This window comes from Daldinia caldariorum (genome assembly GCF_022478825.1).
Source record: "Daldinia caldariorum strain CBS 122874 unplaced genomic scaffold F4812scaffold_8, whole genome shotgun sequence".
NCBI classification, from domain to species: Eukaryota; Fungi; Ascomycota; class Sordariomycetes; order Xylariales; family Hypoxylaceae; genus Daldinia; species Daldinia caldariorum.
The window spans coordinates 242,938-265,424 of NW_025953044.1; the positions used below are offsets into that span (position 1 = coordinate 242,938).

General features: G+C 47.6%; 6 protein-coding genes across 6 annotated transcripts; 4 read left to right on the forward strand and 2 right to left on the reverse strand.

Annotated features, from left to right (window-relative positions):
- Positions 1–1,085: 1,085 nt before the first annotated feature.
- F4812DRAFT_451085 (uncharacterized protein) lies at positions 1,086–4,433 on the reverse strand (the record flags this gene model as incomplete). The annotated part of the gene is made up of 1 exon (XM_047936161.1): positions 1,086–4,433. One exon carries the CDS (start codon positions 4,431–4,433, stop codon positions 1,086–1,088), a length of 3,348 nt encoding a protein of 1,115 aa, XP_047790132.1.
- A 3,238-nt stretch (positions 4,434–7,671) lies between these two features.
- Positions 7,672–9,477, forward strand: F4812DRAFT_451086 (Arginase/deacetylase; the record flags this gene model as incomplete). The annotated part of the gene is made up of 8 exons (XM_047936162.1): positions 7,672–7,806; positions 7,863–7,959; positions 8,024–8,114; positions 8,172–8,208; positions 8,389–8,459; positions 8,524–8,753; positions 8,825–9,243; positions 9,340–9,477. 8 exons carry the CDS (start codon positions 7,672–7,674, stop codon positions 9,475–9,477), a joined length of 1,218 nt encoding a protein of 405 aa, XP_047790133.1.
- Positions 9,478–13,356: 3,879 nt separating this feature from the next.
- Positions 13,357–15,909, forward strand: F4812DRAFT_471193 (CNVH-domain-containing protein; the record flags this gene model as incomplete). The annotated part of the gene is made up of 3 exons (XM_047939065.1): positions 13,357–14,604; positions 14,662–15,624; positions 15,673–15,909. The coding sequence occupies exons 1-3, from the start codon at positions 13,438–13,440 to the stop codon at positions 15,907–15,909; spliced, it is 2,367 nt and encodes a 788-aa protein (XP_047790134.1). The 5' UTR covers positions 13,357–13,437.
- Positions 15,910–17,468: 1,559 nt separating this feature from the next.
- On the forward strand, positions 17,469–18,051 carry F4812DRAFT_427697 (uncharacterized protein). The gene has a single exon (XM_047934123.1). It carries the CDS (start codon positions 17,672–17,674, stop codon positions 17,858–17,860), a length of 189 nt encoding a protein of 62 aa, XP_047790135.1. The 5' UTR covers positions 17,469–17,671; the 3' UTR covers positions 17,861–18,051.
- On the forward strand, positions 17,973–19,318 carry F4812DRAFT_459110 (uncharacterized protein; the record flags this gene model as incomplete). The annotated part of the gene is made up of 2 exons (XM_047937481.1): positions 17,973–18,809; positions 19,253–19,318. The coding sequence occupies 2 exons, from the start codon at positions 17,973–17,975 to the stop codon at positions 19,316–19,318; spliced, it is 903 nt and encodes a 300-aa protein (XP_047790136.1).
- A 975-nt stretch (positions 19,319–20,293) lies between these two features.
- On the reverse strand, positions 20,294–21,670 carry F4812DRAFT_459111 (uncharacterized protein; the record flags this gene model as incomplete). The annotated part of the gene is made up of 3 exons (XM_047937482.1): positions 20,294–20,319; positions 20,405–20,965; positions 21,055–21,670. The coding sequence occupies 3 exons, from the start codon at positions 21,668–21,670 to the stop codon at positions 20,294–20,296; spliced, it is 1,203 nt and encodes a 400-aa protein (XP_047790137.1).
- Between the last annotated feature and the right edge of the window lie 817 nt (positions 21,671–22,487).

Genomic DNA, 22,487 nt, shown 5'->3' on the forward strand with positions numbered 1-22,487 from the left:
CCCCATCGCCAAGGCGGATATATACCCCTTTTTTTACCATATCAATTGTATTCCGTCCGTATTAGTGGGTAGAAATACGTACAATACAAATAGGTACACTTATTAGGTACATAGAGGTATAATGAATGGACTAAGAATAAAGGCGTTAAGGACAACTTGAAAAGGAGTACCTACCTAAGGTAGGTAAGTACTTAGATGCTTATCTTATTGTGAGTCGTAATGGAGTCGTAACGTAATGTGATATTGATGAGACTCTGCGTTCTTGCTTGGTATTTGTACTATTATCTGTCTAGAATCACTCACGATGCTCAGATAATGCTTCACTTCTGTTCATGACACGATGAAGTCAACATAATAGCAGCAGCATAAGCATAGTGGACGTGCTCAGCACGAAAACCTATAGAAACACCATAAAAAACGCAACACCAAGTCGGCCTACCTGAGGCCAAGTTTGGGAAAAAGTAAAGACAAGACTCATGGTCACTTGTTCAACAAGGTGGTATTTTACGTAGTTATTCGTATCAAATCCTTCATGTCTCTCCTCTGGAATCCTAGCTCCAAGGCAAGGTAACGTAGGTAGTAGCGTAGCAAGATTTTTTTTTTAAAAAAAAAACAGAAAAAACAATCATCTCGTCGACTTCATTCCCCAACCCATTCATCTATCCATCTTTAACCCGCACCAATCATGTTATTTCGAAAAGGGGAAAAGAAATAATCCTGTATCTCGTTCGCCCATTTTTGTTAAAAAAAAAAGGTACAAAAAACATACAGTGTCGTATCGTCGACAGGGGTAATCAGCCAAAGCCCAAAAGTCTCAAATCGTACGTAATATGGGGAATATCTTAGAGTCGTGTTTTTCGTTGCTCGTATGCGTCATAAAAGTGTAATAGTTCGTCATGATTAGTGTTGCTGGTTGGGGTGTTCATGTAAGGGGTAGCGTTTATGGGGGCAATGAGAATCGGTAGAACTTGGCATAATGACAGAAGAGTGATAGATTGCCAATTAGGACCCTTGCTTCGATTTCACTTGGCCATGCCCCCTTAGAAGCTAGCCCTTCACAGTCCAGGCCTTCCATAGTTAGAAAATTAGATGTAGACGGATCTACGGCGTTGGTGCACTTGTGGTTGGTGCTGGTGCCGGTGATGGTGACGGTGCGTTAACCCGTTTGCCTTTCCGTTTGGCGCAGAGTGAAGATGTGAGGCGGTCTGGTATGAAGGTCCCTTATAGCTGTTGCGTTTGATGACTTCGCCCACGCCGTCACGAACTTCGCGCGGCCCACTTATCTTTTGTCGGAGAACCTCCGTACGCTTCTGTCGGCGATGCTCGCTTAACCTGCGCTGCAGGTTCTGCGGTTTATACTGCTCCAGCTTATCCTGCCAGTTGGGGAAGAGTCTACGCCCTCGATCGTCGACGCGTTTCTCCGTCCCCCACGCACGTCGGGTCTGATTCTCGGGTGCTGTAGATGGTCGACCTTCGTTTTCATACTCATGAGAATCTTGGCGGCCGTTCCACTTGATACTCCCGTAGCTATCACGATGTTTCATCACGCGGAGTCTGCCACTTGGTGTACGCTTGACGGTGCGACGTTCTGGACTACGCTGGGTGGGGACTGTGTAATGATTCTCATCTTCGATAGGCAATATAGCAAATGTCCGCTTCATTCGTTCGCTCAAGCTTCTACGACGGGTCGGGCGATTGTCAATTGGGGGATATCTGTAAAGTGTATCCACCTCAGCAGGAACTTCACCTGTCCAATCATCGTAGTCGTATTCTTCAAATTCGTCGTCATATGTAGGTCGCCAAAATGGATGCAATTTCGACTCGTCAGGAGGCGTGTCTTGAACCGTGGGGTATTGCTGTCTCTTGGTATTCCTTTTATTATGATCAAGCGTCGGGTTTTCTGGAATTTCTCTCTTAATTCCTTTCGAAAGAGACAGAGTCCGTGATAAGAAGCCGGACGGACGAACGTTGTCGGTGCTCTTGCGAAGACTAAAGGCACGACGTACCAGAGAAGGTCGCTTTTGTGTCTCTTCAAAGTAATTACCCAGCATCTTCTCTTTTTCTGAGGCGGGAGTAAGTCCGGATGGCGTAGCTGGGATGAACTTAATCGCTGGCGGTTCAGGGGGAGCACGCGGGTTTCTAAGGGGGGAATCTACATCGTCCATCGAAAAGAAATGATGTTGGGGAGGCGTCGCAGGCGCACCATCAGGACCAGTGGCAGTAATCTTAGGGTTGTCTGAGACCACCTCCGTTTCCGTGGCATATCCCGTCTGGGCGGGTTCAGTTCCTTGCAAGGCGTTTGCGGCGAGGACAGGATCTACGGGTTTCGACATATGATGAACCATCAAAACGGATTTGTTTTGATGCGGGTAAATATTTACAGCCATCGCTTCCGAAATATCTGCCGCAGAGTGAGTCCCGTTTGTCTCGACGGATGCTTGGGAAAATGGGGTGTTGTGCGCCGTTAGGCGCTTGCCGAAGAACGGGTCGCCGTTGTTGTCTACAAGCGGTTTGTGGTCATGAAGAACGTCCCTGTGCGACTCGACGGATGGAGCCTGTTCAAGTTGTCTCTGATCGGAGTGACTGCTCATATATTCGACGGGAGGTGCACGTTCCACCGTAACCTGAGGTGGTTGGCGGTGTTGCTGTTGCTGTTTGCTCTCCTGTTCTAGGAAAGCATCGTGCGCCTTCAAACTCTCCGCGGTTAACGACCCAGCTCGGGAACCGGCCCTAGAGCCATTTCTGCTTGTTGGGGCTGAAAGTGATGATCTACGTATAGGAACGATTGGAGGATAGTCCATCGTTAATTCTTCCACTTGGACTGAGCCTTCCGATTCTGACATGGCCCTACCTCTTCGTGAAGGTCTGTTAAAATAGGGAGTCAAGTCTTTCGTTTTGAAACTCGAGAGCGGTGCCGAACTAAGGCTATTGCTTCTCCCAGTACGGTGACTACTCGTAGACCTAAGTGACGATGGCGGCCCGGTGGCTTTGATGGAAGCTTTGCGGTCAGGAATCACCACTACAGGAATTCCTCCATTTTTCCATACTTCCCGGCGGGCTTTGCGACTAGCGACAGAGTTGACCGTCCCCGTAGATACGAGGCTCTCTGACTTAACAGTGCCATCAACCATCTTCCTAGCGGCTCTTGCGCGCTGAGAAATTTCCATCTGGCGGAGTGATGAATTGGCTGATGCATTATTCAGCGACGTGTTCGCCGATGAGCTCGACGGAGAAATTTCAGAGCTAGAATCTCTTAAGATCGGTTGCTTCCTCACATGACGTAACGTTTTCTGCCTCTGAGGAGGCGTTCCGACCAGAATAGCCTCCACCACCGTAGATACCGTAGACTTTGAGGACATTCCGGAGGACCGCCTTACATCGGTGCTTACCGAAGACTCGGAAGTAGATGGCGCGGCCCAGGTCTTATCCTTGCTTCCGGCTTCCAACGGTGGTGAAGGATGCCTGTGCAGTCGATCCGAAAGGGGCATTGATCTTAAAGCCTTCGTCGCGTTGGTCGGAGTTACCGTCACGTCCTCGACCACTTCGGGTCTTTGTCCATTAGCTTTCGCTTGAACACGTCGCTTCTCCACTCTAATATTCCTATCGTGGTATTTATGGTCCCATTCCTGCTCAACCGAGCTGGCAGATCCCCATTCACCATCAAAAGCCGAAAACTCTCGTTTCGTCCTTGGTGTCAAATTATCGTCAGACTCGAGGCCTAATCCCAACTCTATGTCCTGCCCTTTCTTTTGCCGCGCATCAATTAGACGTCTTGCTACAGTCTGAGCTGCCTTAGCCGAAGATAATACCGCCCTAGGTGTCGACTTGTTGTCTTCCTCTGAGGAATCGAGATTCTCCGGCGCTGTTATGAAAGAGTTGGTACGAGAATCCGTAGCCTTGGATGGGATGCGATTTGCTAAAACGGGACGCGAAGGTCTCGATTCACGATCGGCTTGGGGAGGGGTGACGTCTGGGGTAGGCGGACTCGCTTGGTGCGGTGGAGTTCTCGGTGTGGTGCTCACAGATGTGTTTGCGGCGTTTTGCACCGGAGTAACGACATAGGTCGGACTCGAAGGCCGTATCGAATGATTTCCGGACGAGGTACGCGAATGCGCTGGTGGGGTGGGAGGAAGAACAGGACCAAGCCCAGGCGCTTTGACGCTAGGACTCTCATCGTGGCTGCGACTCGGTGGAGTAGGCGATTCTTCTACTTTCATGCGCGACTCCGGGGTTGACGTGGTATCGATGAATATTTCATGCGAATGCCTACTCCCAGCTGTGGGCTCAGATCGACCATTTCTCGGGTGTGGAAGCACCTTATGTTTCTTGAACGCTCGTTCGCTAGGGTTATCAAGGGTAGAACGATCGGACAGAGGCTCGAAATAGAGATTTGTCGATGCCGGCGGCGAGACGGTTTTGGTAGAAGCGAGCATTGTTGAGTGGGTTGACATGCTATCTACGATAGTTGCCAACTCTTGCCAAGTCTACTTAACGGGGGTCGTACCAAACCGATCCTTTCCTCATCGTAGGAAAATGAGGTGGCCTGGGGCTGAGCAAGGTATTGTATTGTACGTTGTCTTTTTAAAAAGAGCGAACTTCCGGTGCGCGTCCGAAACTTCTTTGAAGTTGTTCCTCTTGTCTCCTGCAAGCCCCCTACACGATGTAGAAGCAGGCAACCCTCACTTGTCCTCACTGTCCCTAAGAGGGTCGTCCTGCCTGGCCACTGATAAAAAAAAAAGAAAGTGTACGGTGTCGATTATTGGACCACTCACAGTGACCGGAGCCAGTTTGGAGACCTGATCGAAGGTGAAATCTTTAAACCTTGCAGCGCATGGTACAATAAAAAAAAACAAGGTACTTAAGCGCTGGCCATTGGGTGATATTTTGGGGGTAGCATAAGAAGAAGGAATAAGAGATATACGAGGAGATATACGAATGTTAATTTATGACTGGCGACACCAACGATATTTGCTTAAGTTCATGGGAAGTGCCAATCTCTGTGTAAGCTTTTGTCCACTCCCGTGTGTAATAAGTGTAATAAGTGTAATAAGTGTAATAAGTGCAATGAGTGTAATGAAGAAATGCTGGAACGGTAGAAAAAAAAGAAGGGTTGCGCAAAAGTCGCTGTGTACCTCCTACTCAGTCGTATGTAGGTACTTCTTCGGCGGCTACAGACTTGAAATAAACGACTTTTAATTGAATATAAGTGGTGGAAAGGTGGACTATGAGCGATGATCGGGAACCTTTTTGCAGCTTCCAATCTTTCTACGTAGTAGTATTTCTAACCTTCCCACCTTAACTCGCCTGCCCTGCCCTGCCCTGCCCTGCCTGCCTTACCTGCTAAGTACCTCCTAGGCAGAGATTGTATTGTACTTGTCAACCTGTTTCTACCTGCCTTCCCGAAAGTTATAGTGGACTTCCACTTTCTCGAATAGATTCGGAGGTCGGGGGCTGGGAAAGAGGCCCCATCTAACCTACTGTTGGTTGGTAGGCCGGGTGGGTAGTGGGCTACCCTAGTCCCAAAAGCCACGCTAGCCTGTGCTACATAACGTCAAGCGCACATGTATGATAGGTAAGTTGATAGCAGCAACTCTTGCTTAACAACTTCCCGGATAGGCGTAGTTAATTCAAGAGTTTTAGTATGTTTCAATGTTAGGTACTTTAGGTTGGTATAGGTACCTAGGTACCTAGACTTTTCGATCTCTTTATTTTTCTTTTTGGGGAACACCCGACACACCATCCCTACGTTAATGCGTGTAAGTGTGTGTAAGTGCGCATCGATACCTCACCTCATATCTAAACGATAATATGAGATACATACAATTCGGTCTCGATATCTTAGGTACGATGTATTTATGCGACTCTATCTAAATATGGCTGGTTGTATTAAATATTTCGTACATGATCCGCCAAGTTTCTAAATCTCTATATCTCAGAGCGGCGCGTGTGCTTGCGCATCGCGCATTAAGGAAGAGAGAGAGAGAGAGAGACATAGGCGGGTTACTGCCAGCCACCCGCAAGAGAACCACCCTCGGCAGCAAGTAGGCAGGTAGGTTACGTTGTATCTCATGCGGGAGGTGTTCTTCATCCTGTCGCACTTGTTCCCAACCTGCACCTCTTAGTGGATAATGCCTTTCTTCTGCAGTCGCTCAAGTCACCAGGACAAATGAACTTCTCGAACTGCACAAGGCTGTTCGGCCTCATGCCAAACCTTGTTTGGCCTGTTTGGCCTGCTTGCCTACAGCCCACCAAAAACGAATCAGAGCTCGCGACGCTGGCCACCCCAGGCAGACGTGCGACTTCGCCATAGACTTAAAGTCCCCAACATGGTCAAACCCGTGTAGGCATTCCCACACTTCTCATCAAAGCAACGAGTAAGAGTGCGACTTCGCATTTTAGGTGCGGATCAGAACCACATGGGCCTTTGATACCCTAATCTCTGCAAATCGCAGCAGAATTTAATGCAAGTAACCACAATCATAATCGGATGGGAAGATGCACAAAATTGCATCATGACGAAATTCCCAAGAATCCGGCAATGGTGGGGGGGGCTGTAGGATGGAGCTGTTGGAGCTTCGGAAAAATTAATGACAAGCCGCGGCTTTCATCCATGGCTCTCTCATCCACAGCTGAGACTCACGGCCGCAGAGTTAAGGCCATAAATATGATTTGGTAAATCCAATTCAGCAAGATAACTTTGCTGCCGTGCAAAGGAGAACGTAGCAGTGTGGGAAACCCCCCAATCGATCCGAAGCGAGACGATTTAAAAAGCATGCAGGTTTGGATTTGAAACAAACCTTTCCACCTCCTTGCTTATCATGCGAATATAGTGCATATTATGCTAACAGAGGCGTCCATAGTTACGGACTGTGCCTATTATAGGTATCCTTGTCTCTATACCATTCATGGATATACCCCCAAGGGCTTATAATGTCGGCCGGGGAGGGGAAGTAACCGGCCCGGCAGTTAATAAACTTGTCTGTTTCTATTACCTATCTCGCCAAGTTCGTCCAGTCTAGCACGTGGGATTACCTCTTTAGGTCTTCTACGTGATAAAAGAAACGGAAACAACCGCAATCCACGCTTGCATACCTCTTATATAGAAATGACCGGCCAGTCAAGCGCCCATCTCAGTCATACCTGATAAATATGGGTTTATCTACGATGTCGATTAGGATATTCAAAATGGAATAGGTGATATTATATTAGATACGATGGCGTAAAGCCTTATCTGGTTGGCATACTCATTCGCATCACTGATATCTCGGCTCTCGAGGCTTTATCTAGTGGTCCCCCGCATTCAGGCACGATGTCGTCAGTGCATTGCGGACAATTCCGACTACTTACCACTTACCTAACAAGAAAGAGTTTGATGACATCTCCTCTATGCAAGTTGAACATCAACGACCAGTTGAGATGGGTCTCCTCCGGACAGCATCCTTCTCTCAGTGGACAAGTTGCTGGTGATAAGCACACTGCCCTAGTCGAAGCTTTGTTGTCATTGCAGAATTGATAGCAGTCATCTACCAATCCGAATGGGAGGAGATGGCTCTCGCCGTAAGATAAATGCGCATAAAATCATACTACGCTCCCATAGTGTCGATAGAATAGGATCAAAAGTTGTGTATCTTCCGTCGTGGTTTAACGAGAAATCATTACCTTTTTTTCATGATGTTGACAGCTCTCTTTGTTCTCAATTACGTAGCTTTTGCTGCTGCTCATGGAACTCATGATAATCAGAAAACGCTTTCTGGCCCGCACAAGTCATTATGGTACAATGTTCTACCTGGAGACGGTGGAACGCAGGTTAGATTATAAAATAAAGGAAAAAATAGCTAATCGGGTTACTAACTCTACGGCAGGCTGACTCAGTATTTTCCGGAATATCTACGTTTGGTCGCTTGCCATATCAACCCTGCCTCGGCCACGAAGAAATCGATTATGACCTTGCATTCATAGGTTTGTTGAACACCTAACTTATCACTCACATACCAGGTACCTAACCTATGCTAATGAGTAAAAGGGGCACCATTTGATACTGGCACGTCATACCGACCTGGTGCTCGGTTTGGCCCTTCGGGCATTCGCCAAGGATCACGACGTCTCAATCTCTAGTATGATCCCTTTATATAGGCATAGCTGTATTTATACGATTTGCTGATCCGAATCAGTGGAGGATACAATGTCCCCTTAGACACAAACCCTTTGGTATGTATGCACCTCATTTTTTTGAAAAGAAAAAAGAAAAAGAAAAAAGAAAAAAGGGTTTGCCAGGTACCTTACACAGTCCCGAAATCATAGCTAACTTCCAGTAGTAAGTGTACTGAACATATGGATCAGTCTGCTTCCAAAAATAATAGGTAAAGTCTCAAAAAGTAGATTGCAAAGCTAACAAGATGTTTTCACGTTAGCAACGGATGGGCGAAAGTTCTCGACTGTGGAGACATCCCAGTGACGTCGTACGCATAACTCCCTCTATCTATTAGATAGTGCTGCCCGTAACATTCACTAACTTGGTCGTAGTTACGATAACACATGGGCTCTCAAGCAAATCGAAGAGGGCCACTACAACATACTCTCCCGAGCACCAAAGACAGCCGCTGATAAACCTGGGCCGTCTAAAAAGGGGAAGACTCTACCACGAGTTATCACTCTCGGGGGCGACCACACCATCACCCTCCCCTTACTCCGCTCGATCAACCGAGCGTACGGACCTGTCTCGGTAATCCACTTCGACAGTCATCTGGATACCTGTAAGCCACCATCAAATTAATTTTTTTTTTCAAGACAACGATAAATCTAACGTGCTCCACCAACCCAACAGGGCGTCCCAAAGTCTTCGGCGGCTCCCCCTCCGAAGTAGCCAGCATCAACCACGGGACGTACTTCTACCACGCGGCGCGGGAAGGGCTCCTGGCCAACGACAGCAACATCCACGCGGGCATCCGGACGACGCTCAGCGGACCCAGCGACTACGAGAACGACGGGTACTGCGGCTTCCAGATCGTCGAGGCCCGCGAGATCGACCGGATCGGGGCCGACGGGATCATCCAGAAGATCGTCGAGCGCGTCGGCACCACCAACCCCGTGTACTTGTCCCTCGATATAGATACCCTGGATCCCGCGTTCGCGCCGGCTACGGGGACCCCCGAGACGGGCGGGTGGAGCACGAGGGAGCTGAGGACGATTTTGAGGGGGCTGGAGGACGTTAATTTGATCGGGGCGGATATTGTGGAAGTTGCTGTGAGCTTTTTTTTTTTTTTTTTTCATGGCTCTGGGATACGTACCTAGACCTACCTACGTAGTTGCTTACTGGAGACTCACCGGCTCGTTTAATAGCCTGCTTACGACACGAACGCCGAACATACCACGATGGCGGCCGCGGACGCCTTGTACGAGATTATGAGCATTATGCTTAAGAAAGGCCCGCTGAGCAACATGGTCTCTAGCGGCGGGGATGAAGGCGGGGAGCTGTGAACTTTTTCTCACGGTTTTATTGGGTAGTGCTGTTGGTTTGGGAAAAGGGGTTGCTTTCAGGGCCTCTGGGACGTGGGTGTAGGCGGTGATTCTTCGAAGGGGCACGTGCTATGAGCACATGATTTAAATCGCATCTTGAGGAGTCAATGCCGAGTCGAGAGGACGATATTGTGTTTAGAGCTTGAGTTGGCAAATACACGGGCCTCTTGATTCCTATGAAGTACTCGTCGCGCACAGTCATTTTTCGTGCAAACACGTGTTAAAAGAAAGCTTATAAGGCCTAGAACATACACCATATCAATCTAAGGAGTCATTTAGATGTGTGGTGCAGCGGTTTGACCACAAAATTTAGGGAACATTTATATTAAGCATTTAAAACTGAATCTATGGAGCGAGGGAGAATGTCTGATCATTTTGTCTTTTTGACCAATTTTTTTTCTTTTTCTTTTTTACACTCAGCGCCTGAAAACCTCCTGGTGTGAGAATCTTCCTTTTCTTTCCGATTAAAGCCCGTCAAGATCCTGTATTAGATGAGGCTTTAACCTTTGCGAATACCTATTCCTTTACCATGTATCACGAATGATTAATCGTATGTAGGAGGCAAGTTTTATGTAGCTGCAAGTAGGAGTAGTGGTTATTTTTATTTTTATTTTTTAAATCTTTTTTTTTTTTAGAATAAGAAAAGTAAGACGAAAACAATAAAAATAATAATAAAAGCTGGGACTCAAATTCGCCTTTATTCGGTTGACCTGAACAGTTGGCCTTTCTGCACGCCCCTCCTAAAGGAGGTCGAATCCAAGTCTTGCGAAAAACCCGAGAGTTATTTCTAACCCAACCCATTACCACTAGACCACGGCCACGTTGGTTTCGCAACTCTGGGGGAGGCTGAAAGAGTGCCTGCCTAAGGACCTATTTAAGTCGACGGCGGGGTACGAGATTTCGCATAGCAACTGCCAGATGCAAGGCATGTACATGTTAGGTACCTAAGGAAAGAGTGGAATAATACGTACATCTACTGAGGCATCATTGGGGCTTCAATGGGATGGTTCATATTGAGAAATACTACTAGGTACCTACGTACCTTGAGCATGCCCAGTTTGAGATTTTGATATTTACCTGAGGTTAGGTAGATTACTCTGTGGGATAAGTAGAATTTGCATTAAAGATGACCCTCGGTATAATATCGTATAAACCAGAAAGTTACTCCTTAACACAGGGAGTCGTTCAATGCAAATATGATATTGAAAAAAATCTGTTGATGTCTACCCCTATCCACACTTAGGGACATCTTCATGTCCTCTGTTTAGGTACCTATCTACTATTGAGCTGACGGGGAAGTCTTGTTTTAACGCGCTGTCTTTCTCATCTAGGTAACCAGTCCCATTATTAGTATCTAACAGTTTGTAAATACAATACCGCAAAGCCGAGCAGGCTTATTACCTCCTATGGTAGCCGTCAACCACCAAGTCTGTCTAAGGAGGACATCGTCCCCCATTTTATAAAAGGAGTACAGTGAGAACAGGAGCATTGGCAATATACGAACAAGTTATATTTTGTGTTCCTCATTCTGTGTAATTGGAACTCCTAATAAACGACTACTTGGATTTCCCCCAAGGCGACTATTTACACCCAATTGTATATAGTGTATGAATCGGAAACAGCATGATCCGCTCAGGGCCTAGAGACAACATCTATAAGACTTACATGGGTGCCAACAGTTTCAGAATACAACTTGAACAAGCCATTCTCCAAACTATGAAAGTTATAAGTGTCGATATAATTCCCAATTGTTGACGATGGTTCCTCCCGGTCTAGTTTCGGCGCTAAAAAGGGCACACCGTATAGGTGGAGACAAGATCCGGGGAGGAAGGACGAAATAGAAACAGTAGGTAGTGCCAACGCATAAAAGAGGCCTACAGTGGGAAGGACAGTGTAATCCCTGTGCAAGAATATTATAGTAAGGACATTAAACGGGCAGCAGTACGAATTCCTGGAGTTTCCTTTTCTCTAGGAAAATAGTTATGAACTCCGCTCTGCCTTATACCTGGGCTCTCTCTCTCTTCCTGCCCGACAGTGCAAGAATCAAATTCATACATAGGAAATATAAGAGACTATTCTCACTCTATCTCTATTGCAAAGCTATGGGAGATGGAAAGTATATATATTCGAGTCGTTCACCATGGAGGTAGGTAATGCACTCAATTCGACTCAGTTCTACCAGCGACTTCCTCAACGTCTTGTAGCCTTAGCGCTGTAAAAGGATCATTGTTTGCAACGCCAGCACAATTTCGCCTTATTTCGCACTAGGAAAAAAAAGCCGAAAAAAAAAATAACTGCCTTAGCAAGAAGCGTTCAGCATCAGACACAGACAACGCCGCAAAGCAACTTCATTAAAGCACAACGTCGGAAAAAAAATTCTTTTAATCCCACACAGGTAAGCATTGACTATATTCCCTGAACGCAGGTAGTTAGTTGACTATTACTAACAAGAGTCTTATAGAAAAGAAAAAAAAACCATAACCAACAAAAGACGACAACAACAAGAAAGCCAAGATGTGTGAAGTACAGCTATACGTCTGCTTGACGCACAAGCTCGTGCACGGCGCGCGATTCTTCCGCTGCCGCGCTCTACTGAACCAGGGGTTCGAGCCGGACACCGGCATCATCTGGGTCAAGACCCTGCACCTGGTCCAAGAAGAAGGCTGTCCCGGCCACCGGTTCTCCCAAGAGGCCATTTTCGTCCAGTCCTGTCCGGGGATCCCGTCGACTAGGCAAGGAGACCAGAACTAAATAAGGAAGGCGTTGTCGGAAACCTCCACCTTACCCCCATATCCCACCCACATACACACTCACCAACACGCCAGACCTAGGTACACCACATTTGGAAATTGCCAGCTTCGAATCAACGGCTAAAGGATCCCTTTTTTTTGTTTTTTTTTTTTGCCCCTGCTTGGATATCAAGATCTGAGTATAGAAGAAGAAGAAGAAGAAGCAAAGTGTAGAGGAGACAGTTTGGGCAAAGGAAGAAGACAAAAAAGAGTGGAGGGAATGGAGGGGAGGGGAGGAGAGGAGGAGGAGGAGGGCGTTTAGATACCCTTTGATTTGTTGGAGTAAAGACTAGGCAAAGCCAATTTGGTAATTTTCGAATTTTAGAAAATAGACCATTCTAATATTTCTCGTCATTCTACAAGGACCTATTGTAACTGCTATGTATAAGTGAATAATTGGTGATGTTGTGGGCTTCTTGGAAACGCTCGGTAGGCTTAGGTTAAGTTAACCCCCTTCCGCCTTTAGGAATTAGAGAGTAAGTTAGGTACGTATACCTAAGGAACCTAGAGGTACGATTTTTTTTTCGTCAGCTGGTAGATAGACTTGACGGCTCGTTGGCTCACCTGGTGCCACATGCGTCATGAATGCGGTAGATGGGTGGTTATTCTTTACTCCTTATACGTAACAATCTAATTGCTGGCCTTGGGTATGGTAGAAATGATACCTTTTCCTCATCCTCCTTTTCCTTTTCCTTTTCTTTTTTTTGTTAAGAAAAACAGATGGATTTCCCAGATACACATGTGTCACGAATCCAGCCCTATTAGGCGAGGCTTATATTTCCATATACTTATATCTTCATCTTCAATGGGTAACCTAAACGATTACACGCCCTTACGTACATCGTGCTATTCATCCACGACTGATTTCAGAAAATATATGATAATTATTTGATGATTGAAAGGTTCAAGGTACATCAATGCCATGGATCCTTGCAGTTGACCCTGTAAGTTGATCTGATAGGACTTCGACAGCCGCACGGAAGCTGAATATAGAAACTGACGTCACAGAGCATGTCAGCTCTCGCCGGATTTATATATTATACAATGGCTCCGATCTAGCAAATATCCTTTATTCCTATATATTTTCTACCGAATAATACAGATAATCCGCAGGAGAGTATCCCCCACCGGAATGGCTTTCTCTCAATCATCGCGAGATCTGCGCCTCGACAAGCCCGACTGCACTCTCCACGCCACATGTCGCACCCCAGCTAAAACGGAGCAGAAATCCCGACTAGACCTGGACACGATCCTCGGGAATAGCAATGGCCGTTTCGAAGTAGGATCTTCCAACTTCTCCAAGTCCGCTACGGAGATTCGCCTTGAGGGCACGATTCTGTCCGCTCGGCTGCGAGATAAAGACGGTGTGGAAAGGGAAGATACGATCAATCTAGACGCCGTGTTGGAGAATGTAAATGGCAAGTTGACCTTTCTCGAACCGAAGAAAAGGATTGAGAGAAATTTACTTATACCATTGCGTCCTCGACAACAACAGCAGCGGCGGCGGCGGCCTAATCTTGAGCCGCCATCCTGTAACATATGTCAAGATTGGCCTGATCCTCAACAACAAGATGTATTTCTCCTACCGGGACGGCTTCTCAAAGGAAAACCAGGGTGTATGAGTTGCGATTTGCTCGCGCAAGTATTCAAGCACTGCAAACCGGACCGAGGAAAAGTCCAGAGAGCATCGTGCGCGGCGGAAAAGCCGACCAGCGATCGGGACTTACACCGTGTTCATCTCGAGTATCAAGTAGAAGGAGGCGGCGAAACGATAAAGAAGACATGCATTTTACATAGGCCTCCGAACGCAAGCGACTTGTCCGGCGTATTTGCTGAGCTACGTAAGAAATATCTTCCCGGAAAATTCGCATCCCCTGGCAGTGTTAAGCAAGCCCGCGCTTGGCTGGAAGCTTGCGTTGAGAAACACGAGAAATGTGAGAGCTTCAGACGGAGCCCGTTACCAGCCCGCGTCCTAGACGTTGGGAGTAACGATTCGGATCCTGTTAGGTTGCTGTGTGTGACAGACAACAGGGAAGATACGTATGCCTGTCTCTCACATTGCTGGGGGAAGCCGAAGGAGGGCGAGAATCCTCTTACTTTGACGGTCAAGAAGGAGGAAGATTTGAAGCAGAGAATACCGTTAGATGATCTACCTAAGAATTACCAGGATGCGATACGTTTCTGTAGGCTTCTTGACATACGCTACCTTTGGATCGATGCGCTTTGTATTATTCAGGATAGCGCAGAAGATTGGACCGGCGAATCTCTGAAGATGGCCTCATACTACGGGAACTGTACTGTATGTCTAGCAGCGACGTGATCGCCTGATCGTAACGGTGGCTTTCAACCTGTTAAGACGAGAATGGAATACCAACTCCCAGGCACAACTGGTCCTGCCGGTTGCATCCTAGCTACGGAAAAGCCCCTTGAAGTACCCCACTTCTGGTTAGCGAAGAAGTTTCCCTTCGGCGAGTATTATCCGCTACTGACACGAGCTTGGGTATACCAAGAGCGGCGGCTATCACCGCGGATATTACACTTTTGTGGGAATGAGCTCGTCTTCGAGTGCAAGCATCATACGGCTTGCGAATGCGAAGATATATCAGCAGATAGCACTAGAGATTATGATTCCTGGACAAAAGCCCACGAGGCCTATTTGGCTACGCACCGCGATGCGACCAAGGTGGATATTAGAACGAGGGCAGAACATGAATGTCATACTTTGATACGCGCCTACAGTCAGCTAAACCTAACCTTCGTCGGCGATAGGCTCCCTGCCATGAGCGGGTTGGCACAGCACGCTAGACGTATGCGAGAAACCTATGGGATTCCTACCGGGAAGTACTTGGCCGGGCTCTGGGAGGAAACATTGCTGAATGATATGTCCTGGTGTGTTGGACGGAGCCGGGCGCGCATCGTCAGGGGCGAAGACGGCGGTCGCAATTGGGTTCATTGGGCTAACAGCAAGGAGAGAAAAACTGGTGCAATTGGGACCAAACCGGACGATTATGTGGCGCCCTCGTGGTCGTGGGCTAGCGTTCTAAGTCCCGTCGAGTTCGCACCGTTTGCTTATAAGAAATTCCTGTGTCAACTCCATAGCGTCAAAACGGAGACAACTGGGCCAAATGAATACGGGAGAGTTGCGAGCGGACACGCTATTCTGCAAGGGCGACTATTAGAAACGGCCTGGGACGAGACCGAGGGGAAAATGCGTCTGAAGGACGCCCTTGGCACTAGGCTTCCGGGACCTGAAGTGTTGTGGACTAAAGTATTTAACCTTGTAAAAGATCATGGGATGATCTGGTTTCCCGATTACGACGTTCGCGCGGACGGCAAACATAAAATACCTGGAACGGAAAAATTATAGTTGTTCCCTCTTGCGTCCCGTCCTATCATGGGAAGAGATGAGGATTCTGATATCAGAATCCGACTCTATCCAGGAAAGACCAAAGTGGAGACGGTATATCTTGTTCTTAGACGAACACAGTCATCCGCCCCATTGCCCGTGTTCGAGAGAGTCGGATGGGCTGAATATACTGGGGTGGATGGGGATAAGGTGCCTGATATGACTATGGCGAGGGATACGAAATTCAAGCTTATCTGAGTCCAGACCGGGCCCATGAAACGAGGAATCACATGGCTCTTTTTTTTTTTTTTTTTTTTTTTTTTTTTTTTTTTTTTTTTTTTTTTGGCTAAGGAGAAAAAAGAGAGAGAGAGAGAGAGAGAAAAACCGACTCGGCTGATTTAAGTGGTTGAAATTGTTATTCGAGGTTATTGACAACATTCGTCAGCTTGAATACCTGTTATACTTACAACTGTGAGGCCCAGTGTGCTCTAAGAGTAGCGGCATCGGAATGTCTTAAAACGCTCATGATTGAGCGCTTCTAGATCTAGACATAATCTAAATTCGAGTGGTACTGAGAGGGCGGTGGCTACAGAGAGAGGACCTCCGGTACGTAGTAAATAAACTACGAAACATATCTTGGGCGGTCGTAACGAGGAGTTCCAAGAGGACTTCCGGTCCCGAGAAACCGGCCACTGCATATTCTTTGAGGATTATTTTGGATTCTCTTGTTGACTATTCAACACATGACGAATGTAACGTAGCTGCTTTTGCATCTTTATGTATAAGCTGCTCCATCGAATAGATAAAATCTATGGACTTCTATGAGCCGTGCGTCAAGGGGCCTAAAGGTGATATGGGGCTGAAAGAGAGTGCGATGGATATGCTTATGAAGTAAAACTCTATTGTGTCATCCCAACCTCAGATGGCTTGGGGAGTCGTCAACTATCAGATGTCAGGCCTGAATGGGTCGTCGACAGTAAATTGTTGACGGAAGATAAAATGACCTAAGTCTTGTGAATAGCAGGTCGACGGTTACGTGTATAATCCTTGGAGGTTGCCGACCATTTCAACTGCAACCACACACTATCGGCTCCATCCTAGTGAAGCTTGGTTCCCGGTGTGGTGCATGAGACATGGCGGAGCTGGGAGAAGTTGATAAGTTTAGATCCTAGTGACGTCAATCAATGTGAAGCGGCTGACAGCTGGGGATGCCCGGAGGTTGTTATGTTACCATGTTTTTTTGAAACCAGAGAGATACTCTTAATTTGCTCGTAACTATGCATTTATTTCATGCTTGTGTGCAACAAATCAATACGAGTGAACCATGCTCAGCGCTCAGTTCCACCTAAAGCTCGCCATTTAGAGGACAGCAGGTCGACGTTGCATACCCTCCAGTATGAATATTTCTTGACTTGGCAGAGGCCTTGTTCGGTACCGCAAGAAAGAAAGAAAGAAGAGGAAGAAAAGAAGAGACACTCTCTGATGGCATATAGATTGTTCGAGCATAATTATTGGAGTGAGCAGGAGTGAGCAGGACCCGGCGATATATTTGCGTTGATTATGTAGGTGAGTAGATTTTAGAGTTGTAGAGTTGTAGAGTAATAAAAGAATTGTAAGAATTCCCAAGAGACAATCTTCGTAATCTAGTGGCTTAGAACATTATCCTAGATGACCACGAGCCACATTCGACTTATTCAAGAATCAATGCTCCTTAATTGTTGAAGTGACTTATGTACACAACTGTGGCGTTCTTTATGCTGTCTTCCATACAGGTACCTGATATTTAGGCTTTTGTTCCGCTTCACAACCGCTATGTATCATCCCACCTTTTTTTAAGCTTCAAAGTTATCGATAGCTGATACATCAAGCCATCCTGAGACGACGCACTTTAACTTAAAACCAAGCAACTCTTTTCTTATGTAGAAAACGTCAATGTCGACAACCCGTGGTCGTGAAATACCCCGAGATGGCCGTAAAATGCCAGGCACAGGGGCTAAAGAAGTCTTAGTTGCCTGTATGCATGCGTAAGCTGAATTCAAGATGGGAAAGTTTGTTTATCGAAACTTGGTTTGCCCCTTTTCCCCTTACCGTCTCTTGGGACCGAAGTGGTTATATAAGTGACTCGATCGATCATCTCTCCATCCGGTCTGAACAACTCGCTCATTACATACACGTGTACGACTCCTTCAGTTTTAGACGATCATTCTGAGGGATATAGCCTAGCCATTTATTACTAGCCAAACCAACGTCCTCGAAACTTAACTTCCCTTTCTCACGTTTATACGTTAGATTTACTACAACACAGCCTGATGTTTATCAACATGAAAGCATACGCAGCACTAGCCTTTTTTGCGGTTACTACCGTAGTAGCTCAGACTAGTACTCAGACTGATACTCAGGACGCTGCAACTACTGGAACTGGAACTGGAACTGGTACGGGCACGGATGCGGCCACTGGTACAGGCACGGGTACGGCTACCGTGGTCACAAACACCGTAACTGGAACCGCGACTGATTCTGCCGTCACAAGTGCAACTGGCGACAGCACAGACACCGATATTAGCAGCAGCGCAACCGACGTTGTTGTCAGTTCGGGCACAGACACAGACGTTGCTAGTAGTGCAACTGACAGCGTTAACGCCAGCAGCGGCACTGACGCTGCTACCAGCGCGATCACCGGCCTTACTAGCGCTACTAGTGATCTTGTTGCCATTACTAGTGCCACCAATACATCCTCCACCTCCACCTCCACCTCTACTACCATTATCGTCTCTCAGAGCACGGCTGATGCGGCATCTACTGATGCGGGATCTACCGCCGCGGCCGGAACTGTTGTATCTAGCTCTGACTCGGCTCAGGCTCCGGACACCAGCGCTGTAGTTGGAACGGCGTCGGTCGGAACAGAATCGCCCGTAGCAACTGGAGAAGCCGGTACCAGCGCCGATTCGGGATCCGGCGTTAGTCCTACGATCGCGGCTAGCGCCCCTGGCGGTGGAGAAGGCAGCGGAGAAGCCACGGATACTCCCTCTGACCCCACTTCTACATCCGACTCTGGCGACTCGTCCGAGACTGCGGAGTCGACAGTGGTGCCGGACGCCGAGGCTGGTGCTACGCTCCGAACTGGTTCCAACAGCATCGTGGCACTTGTCGGCCTGGCTGTCGCGATCTTGATGTCTTAAAAAGATGTGTCCCATGCATATATATACTGAACAAGTTGGTATGCGCTCAAGATCTATATCCCACATCTTTTTCTTACATGGACTCTGTTGGTTCTTCGGTTCTTTATTATCTCGCGCTCGCCGAGCCAACCAGGCTGGCCCTCGGGAGGCTGGGACGGCTTGGCTGCTTGTGGTCATTATTTATCTCCTTATGCTGTTTTTAATGGATTTAAATCATTTCTTTTTGGATTACCGGGAACAAAAGCTATGGAAGAGGTGGACGGTGGGGAGGGATATTGGTTCTGGATGGTTCATTGGGCCCGGTAATTCCAGCATCGGAACGGCGTTGCGGCAGACCATGCTTCGCATAAGCTTGTAATTGAACTAGACGACGTTGCGCTTGGGCAATACCGATTCTCCGCATAGATACCTACTCACGACAGGCCATGGCCCAGAAGATGGAGCCGACCGAAGCGGTGGTGTGCATATCTGAGACGCTGGAGACATAGCTAGCTGTCACATAGAGTTGAGCTGCTTTGGTTGGTTTAATTGGGCAAAGTGTTTAGTTTGATGCAATACAAAACTGTTGATATTTACGTATTTACGCACTTGACTTCTTGACGTGAGATTGTACGGTTTTCCCCCTTTTTCATACCCCCCCCCCCAACCCAAAATAAAAACCCTTCATTTGTAAATAAATGATGAGTACCGTGATATAACACACATGTACGAGAAGCTGAGGATTAGCTGAGGATTTAAAATACGCCTATTATATATATTCCAACCACAAGACCTCATACAGCCAACTCCGTCCTATACATGATGCAAAAATAATTCAGCGTTTTACTATCCCGTACACCCTACCTAGTACATGAGGTTCATCCCACCAGTTTTAAGTAGGTACTAATTCAATTACACACCACCACATCAACCATCATACCTATCATCAAGTACGCATTCCAAAGAGGAATTACATCGCCAGTTTCGCCTCAATTACTTGAAGTTTTCTAATGATACCTATACTTTAAGAATAGATGGACGCTCTACTTGTAGGGGGGTTTCAGGTATGAAAGCAGGTGTCGGCTCCGGGGCAGACCACGGAGGGTGTCACGTGGTATCCCCCAGGAGCACCACCACCACCACACCACCACTTTACACTTTACACTTTTATATTTATTCGAATAACCTTACATCTAGCGCCTGCACCTGATTGGAGGCTATATCATTAGAAAGCTCTGATTGATGCAAAACCTAGGTTAGGTAGGGATATAATTATTATATGTTAAATCTTTGGAATGAATATGATGATGTAGGTAATGGTTGTTGGCATGCTATAACTGAATTAATTGATTGAAAATGGGTGGCCGGATGTCACCTTATGTATTGGAGTGTACGTGTATCCGCATGATTTCATTATTATCGTCATTTCTCTTCTCTCTCGTCTATCGTATCTCATACTGACTGCTGAGGCGTCGAACTTGACTTCAATCTGGTGGACTGGTAGTTCCCACTGCTTTATATCAAAACTAAAACAGACACACAAGCCAACACCAACATATTGACCATCCCACTCCCACTCCCACTCCTCATCTTACCAGACACAGCACCGCTCGGCAACTCCTTCTGCACCGTAGCCGTCGCCGAGCTCGCCGCCAGCGTACAGCTCGCCGTTCCGCAGGAATACCCCGAGGGACAGCACCCGGCCACCGGCCCCGCGTCCTCGCCGCACAGGAACCACCCCGAGGCACAAGTAGCAGCAGTCCCCGTAGGCGGTGCGGCTGCTTGCGCGTCGGATACCGGGACCGCGATGGTCGCTCCGTCGGATATGATGGTCGTCATGGGAGGGGGCGCGGGGCAGGACGTCGTGCTGCAGTCGCGGCCCGTGCGGCAACATCCACCGCCTTCGCGCGCGAGACAGGCGTAGAAACCGGTTGGGCAGTAGGATGTGGTTGGGGAGGAGGTGGCAGGAGGAGGAGTGGTGGTTGAAGTGCCCGTGGGGCGGTAGGGTGGGATGCCGCCTGCTGCGGTGGTGGAGGAAGGGGGGGATGAAGACGATGATATTGTTGATGAAGATGATGCTAAGACGGAGGACGATGTAGATACGGTACTAGATGTTGTAGTCGTAGGGGTGATGACGGAGACAGTGCTATGCACGCCTAGATATTTACCATGTTAGCATCCTCCTTCTTCCCTACTTCTTTCCTACATTCGTTATTCAGAAATACAAAAACAAAACTAAACTTACACCCAATATCCGCACACACGAACCCAGCAATGCAGCACCCGCCCCCCTGATTCGCCGGACACGCCGTAGATCCATCAGAGCACTGTCCCACCGTCACACCGCACGTCTGCCCGTCGGGACAGCACCCCACGTTCCCGGCCTCGGGGGCGTTCGTGACCGCGAAGCATCGGGTGCCCTGCGAGCAGCAGTAGTTCGGCTGGTTGATATTCTCGCAGCTGTGCGTGCCCTCGGGACACGCGAACTGCCGGCCCTGCAGCTTGGCTAGGACGTCGCGCGCGCGGTTGTACGAGGACGGTCCCGAGTCTCCTTCTCCTACTGTTCCTCCTCCCGCTCCTGCTGCTTCCGCTCTTCTGCTTAGGTAGTCGTAGTGTAACGGGAACGGTGGACGGAAGGGGATCGTGGCGGAGCTGTTTCCTGCTAGTAGGAGCTCTTCTACTTCTTGTTCTTCGTTGCGAGGCTGTAGCTGCGACGGCGCGAAGGCGTAGTATTCCGGTAGGAACATCTCGCCTTCGTCGAGGGACATCTTGCGGATGGCGGTGGGATGTTGCTGCTGCTGCGCGCGGAGCTGGGTCGCTGCGGCGAGGAGGACGAGGAGCGAGGGCGGGAGACGGAGCATTGTGGTTGAGAGATGCATTATCGAGTTTCTTGCAATGCGTGGTGCTAACCAAGCTTCACCGTTGTGAATATTCCGATTATCGTAAGGGCTTATTCTTCTGCTAGTACCAAGGACCGAGGTAGTACATGGAGATTATGTAGAATGCCCCGGATAAGTACGTAACGTCAGCTACCCGTAGACATCTAGACCGACGATAATTCGTAACTGGAGCTGGAGTTACACTCGATTTCGAAGTTGTGCGACTGCGCCCGCAGTATGCCTCGTTAACAGCTCGACTTAACAGCCTTAACAGGCCGAGACCATTGGATACCTACGTCGGAATAAAAAGTCTCGGACGGTTATTTTTGCGTTACTCGGTACCTAGGTATTATCCCCTAATAGTTGTCCTTTCTTTTATTTTTTTTTTAAAAAAAAAATAAAGAAAAAATAGATTATTATGTCTATATGCTTGGTGGTTTGAGATGGATGATTATTTTCTCGGGACCCAGCAACAACAATAACAACAAAAAAACTCGGCAGGGATCGTTGGCCCAGCTGAGAGCTTTTGTGACGCATCGACATGGGTCTATCTGAGCTCCGTCTTTGACAACGCATCCGTTCCGAATTCACGGGTGCCTCGCTCGATACGAAAGCTGTGAAAAACGCACATGCTTTCATAGTATAGTTGATTTTTTTTTTTTAAAAAAAAAAGAAAAAAAAGAAAAGGGAAAGTTGATAAACTTTGCTAAGAGATATTATTTCACATTTACCTTATCTGAAGTTACTAAAGAAAAACTAATAAGTGGTATAAATTTAAAAAAGCTCCAGGTACAGTGAT

Excerpts from the sequence above, each read along its gene's own strand:
- F4812DRAFT_427697 (XM_047934123.1), top strand. The coding sequence starts at position 17,672 with ATGCGTAAGCTGAATTCAAGATGGGAAAGTTTGTTTATCGAAACTTGG.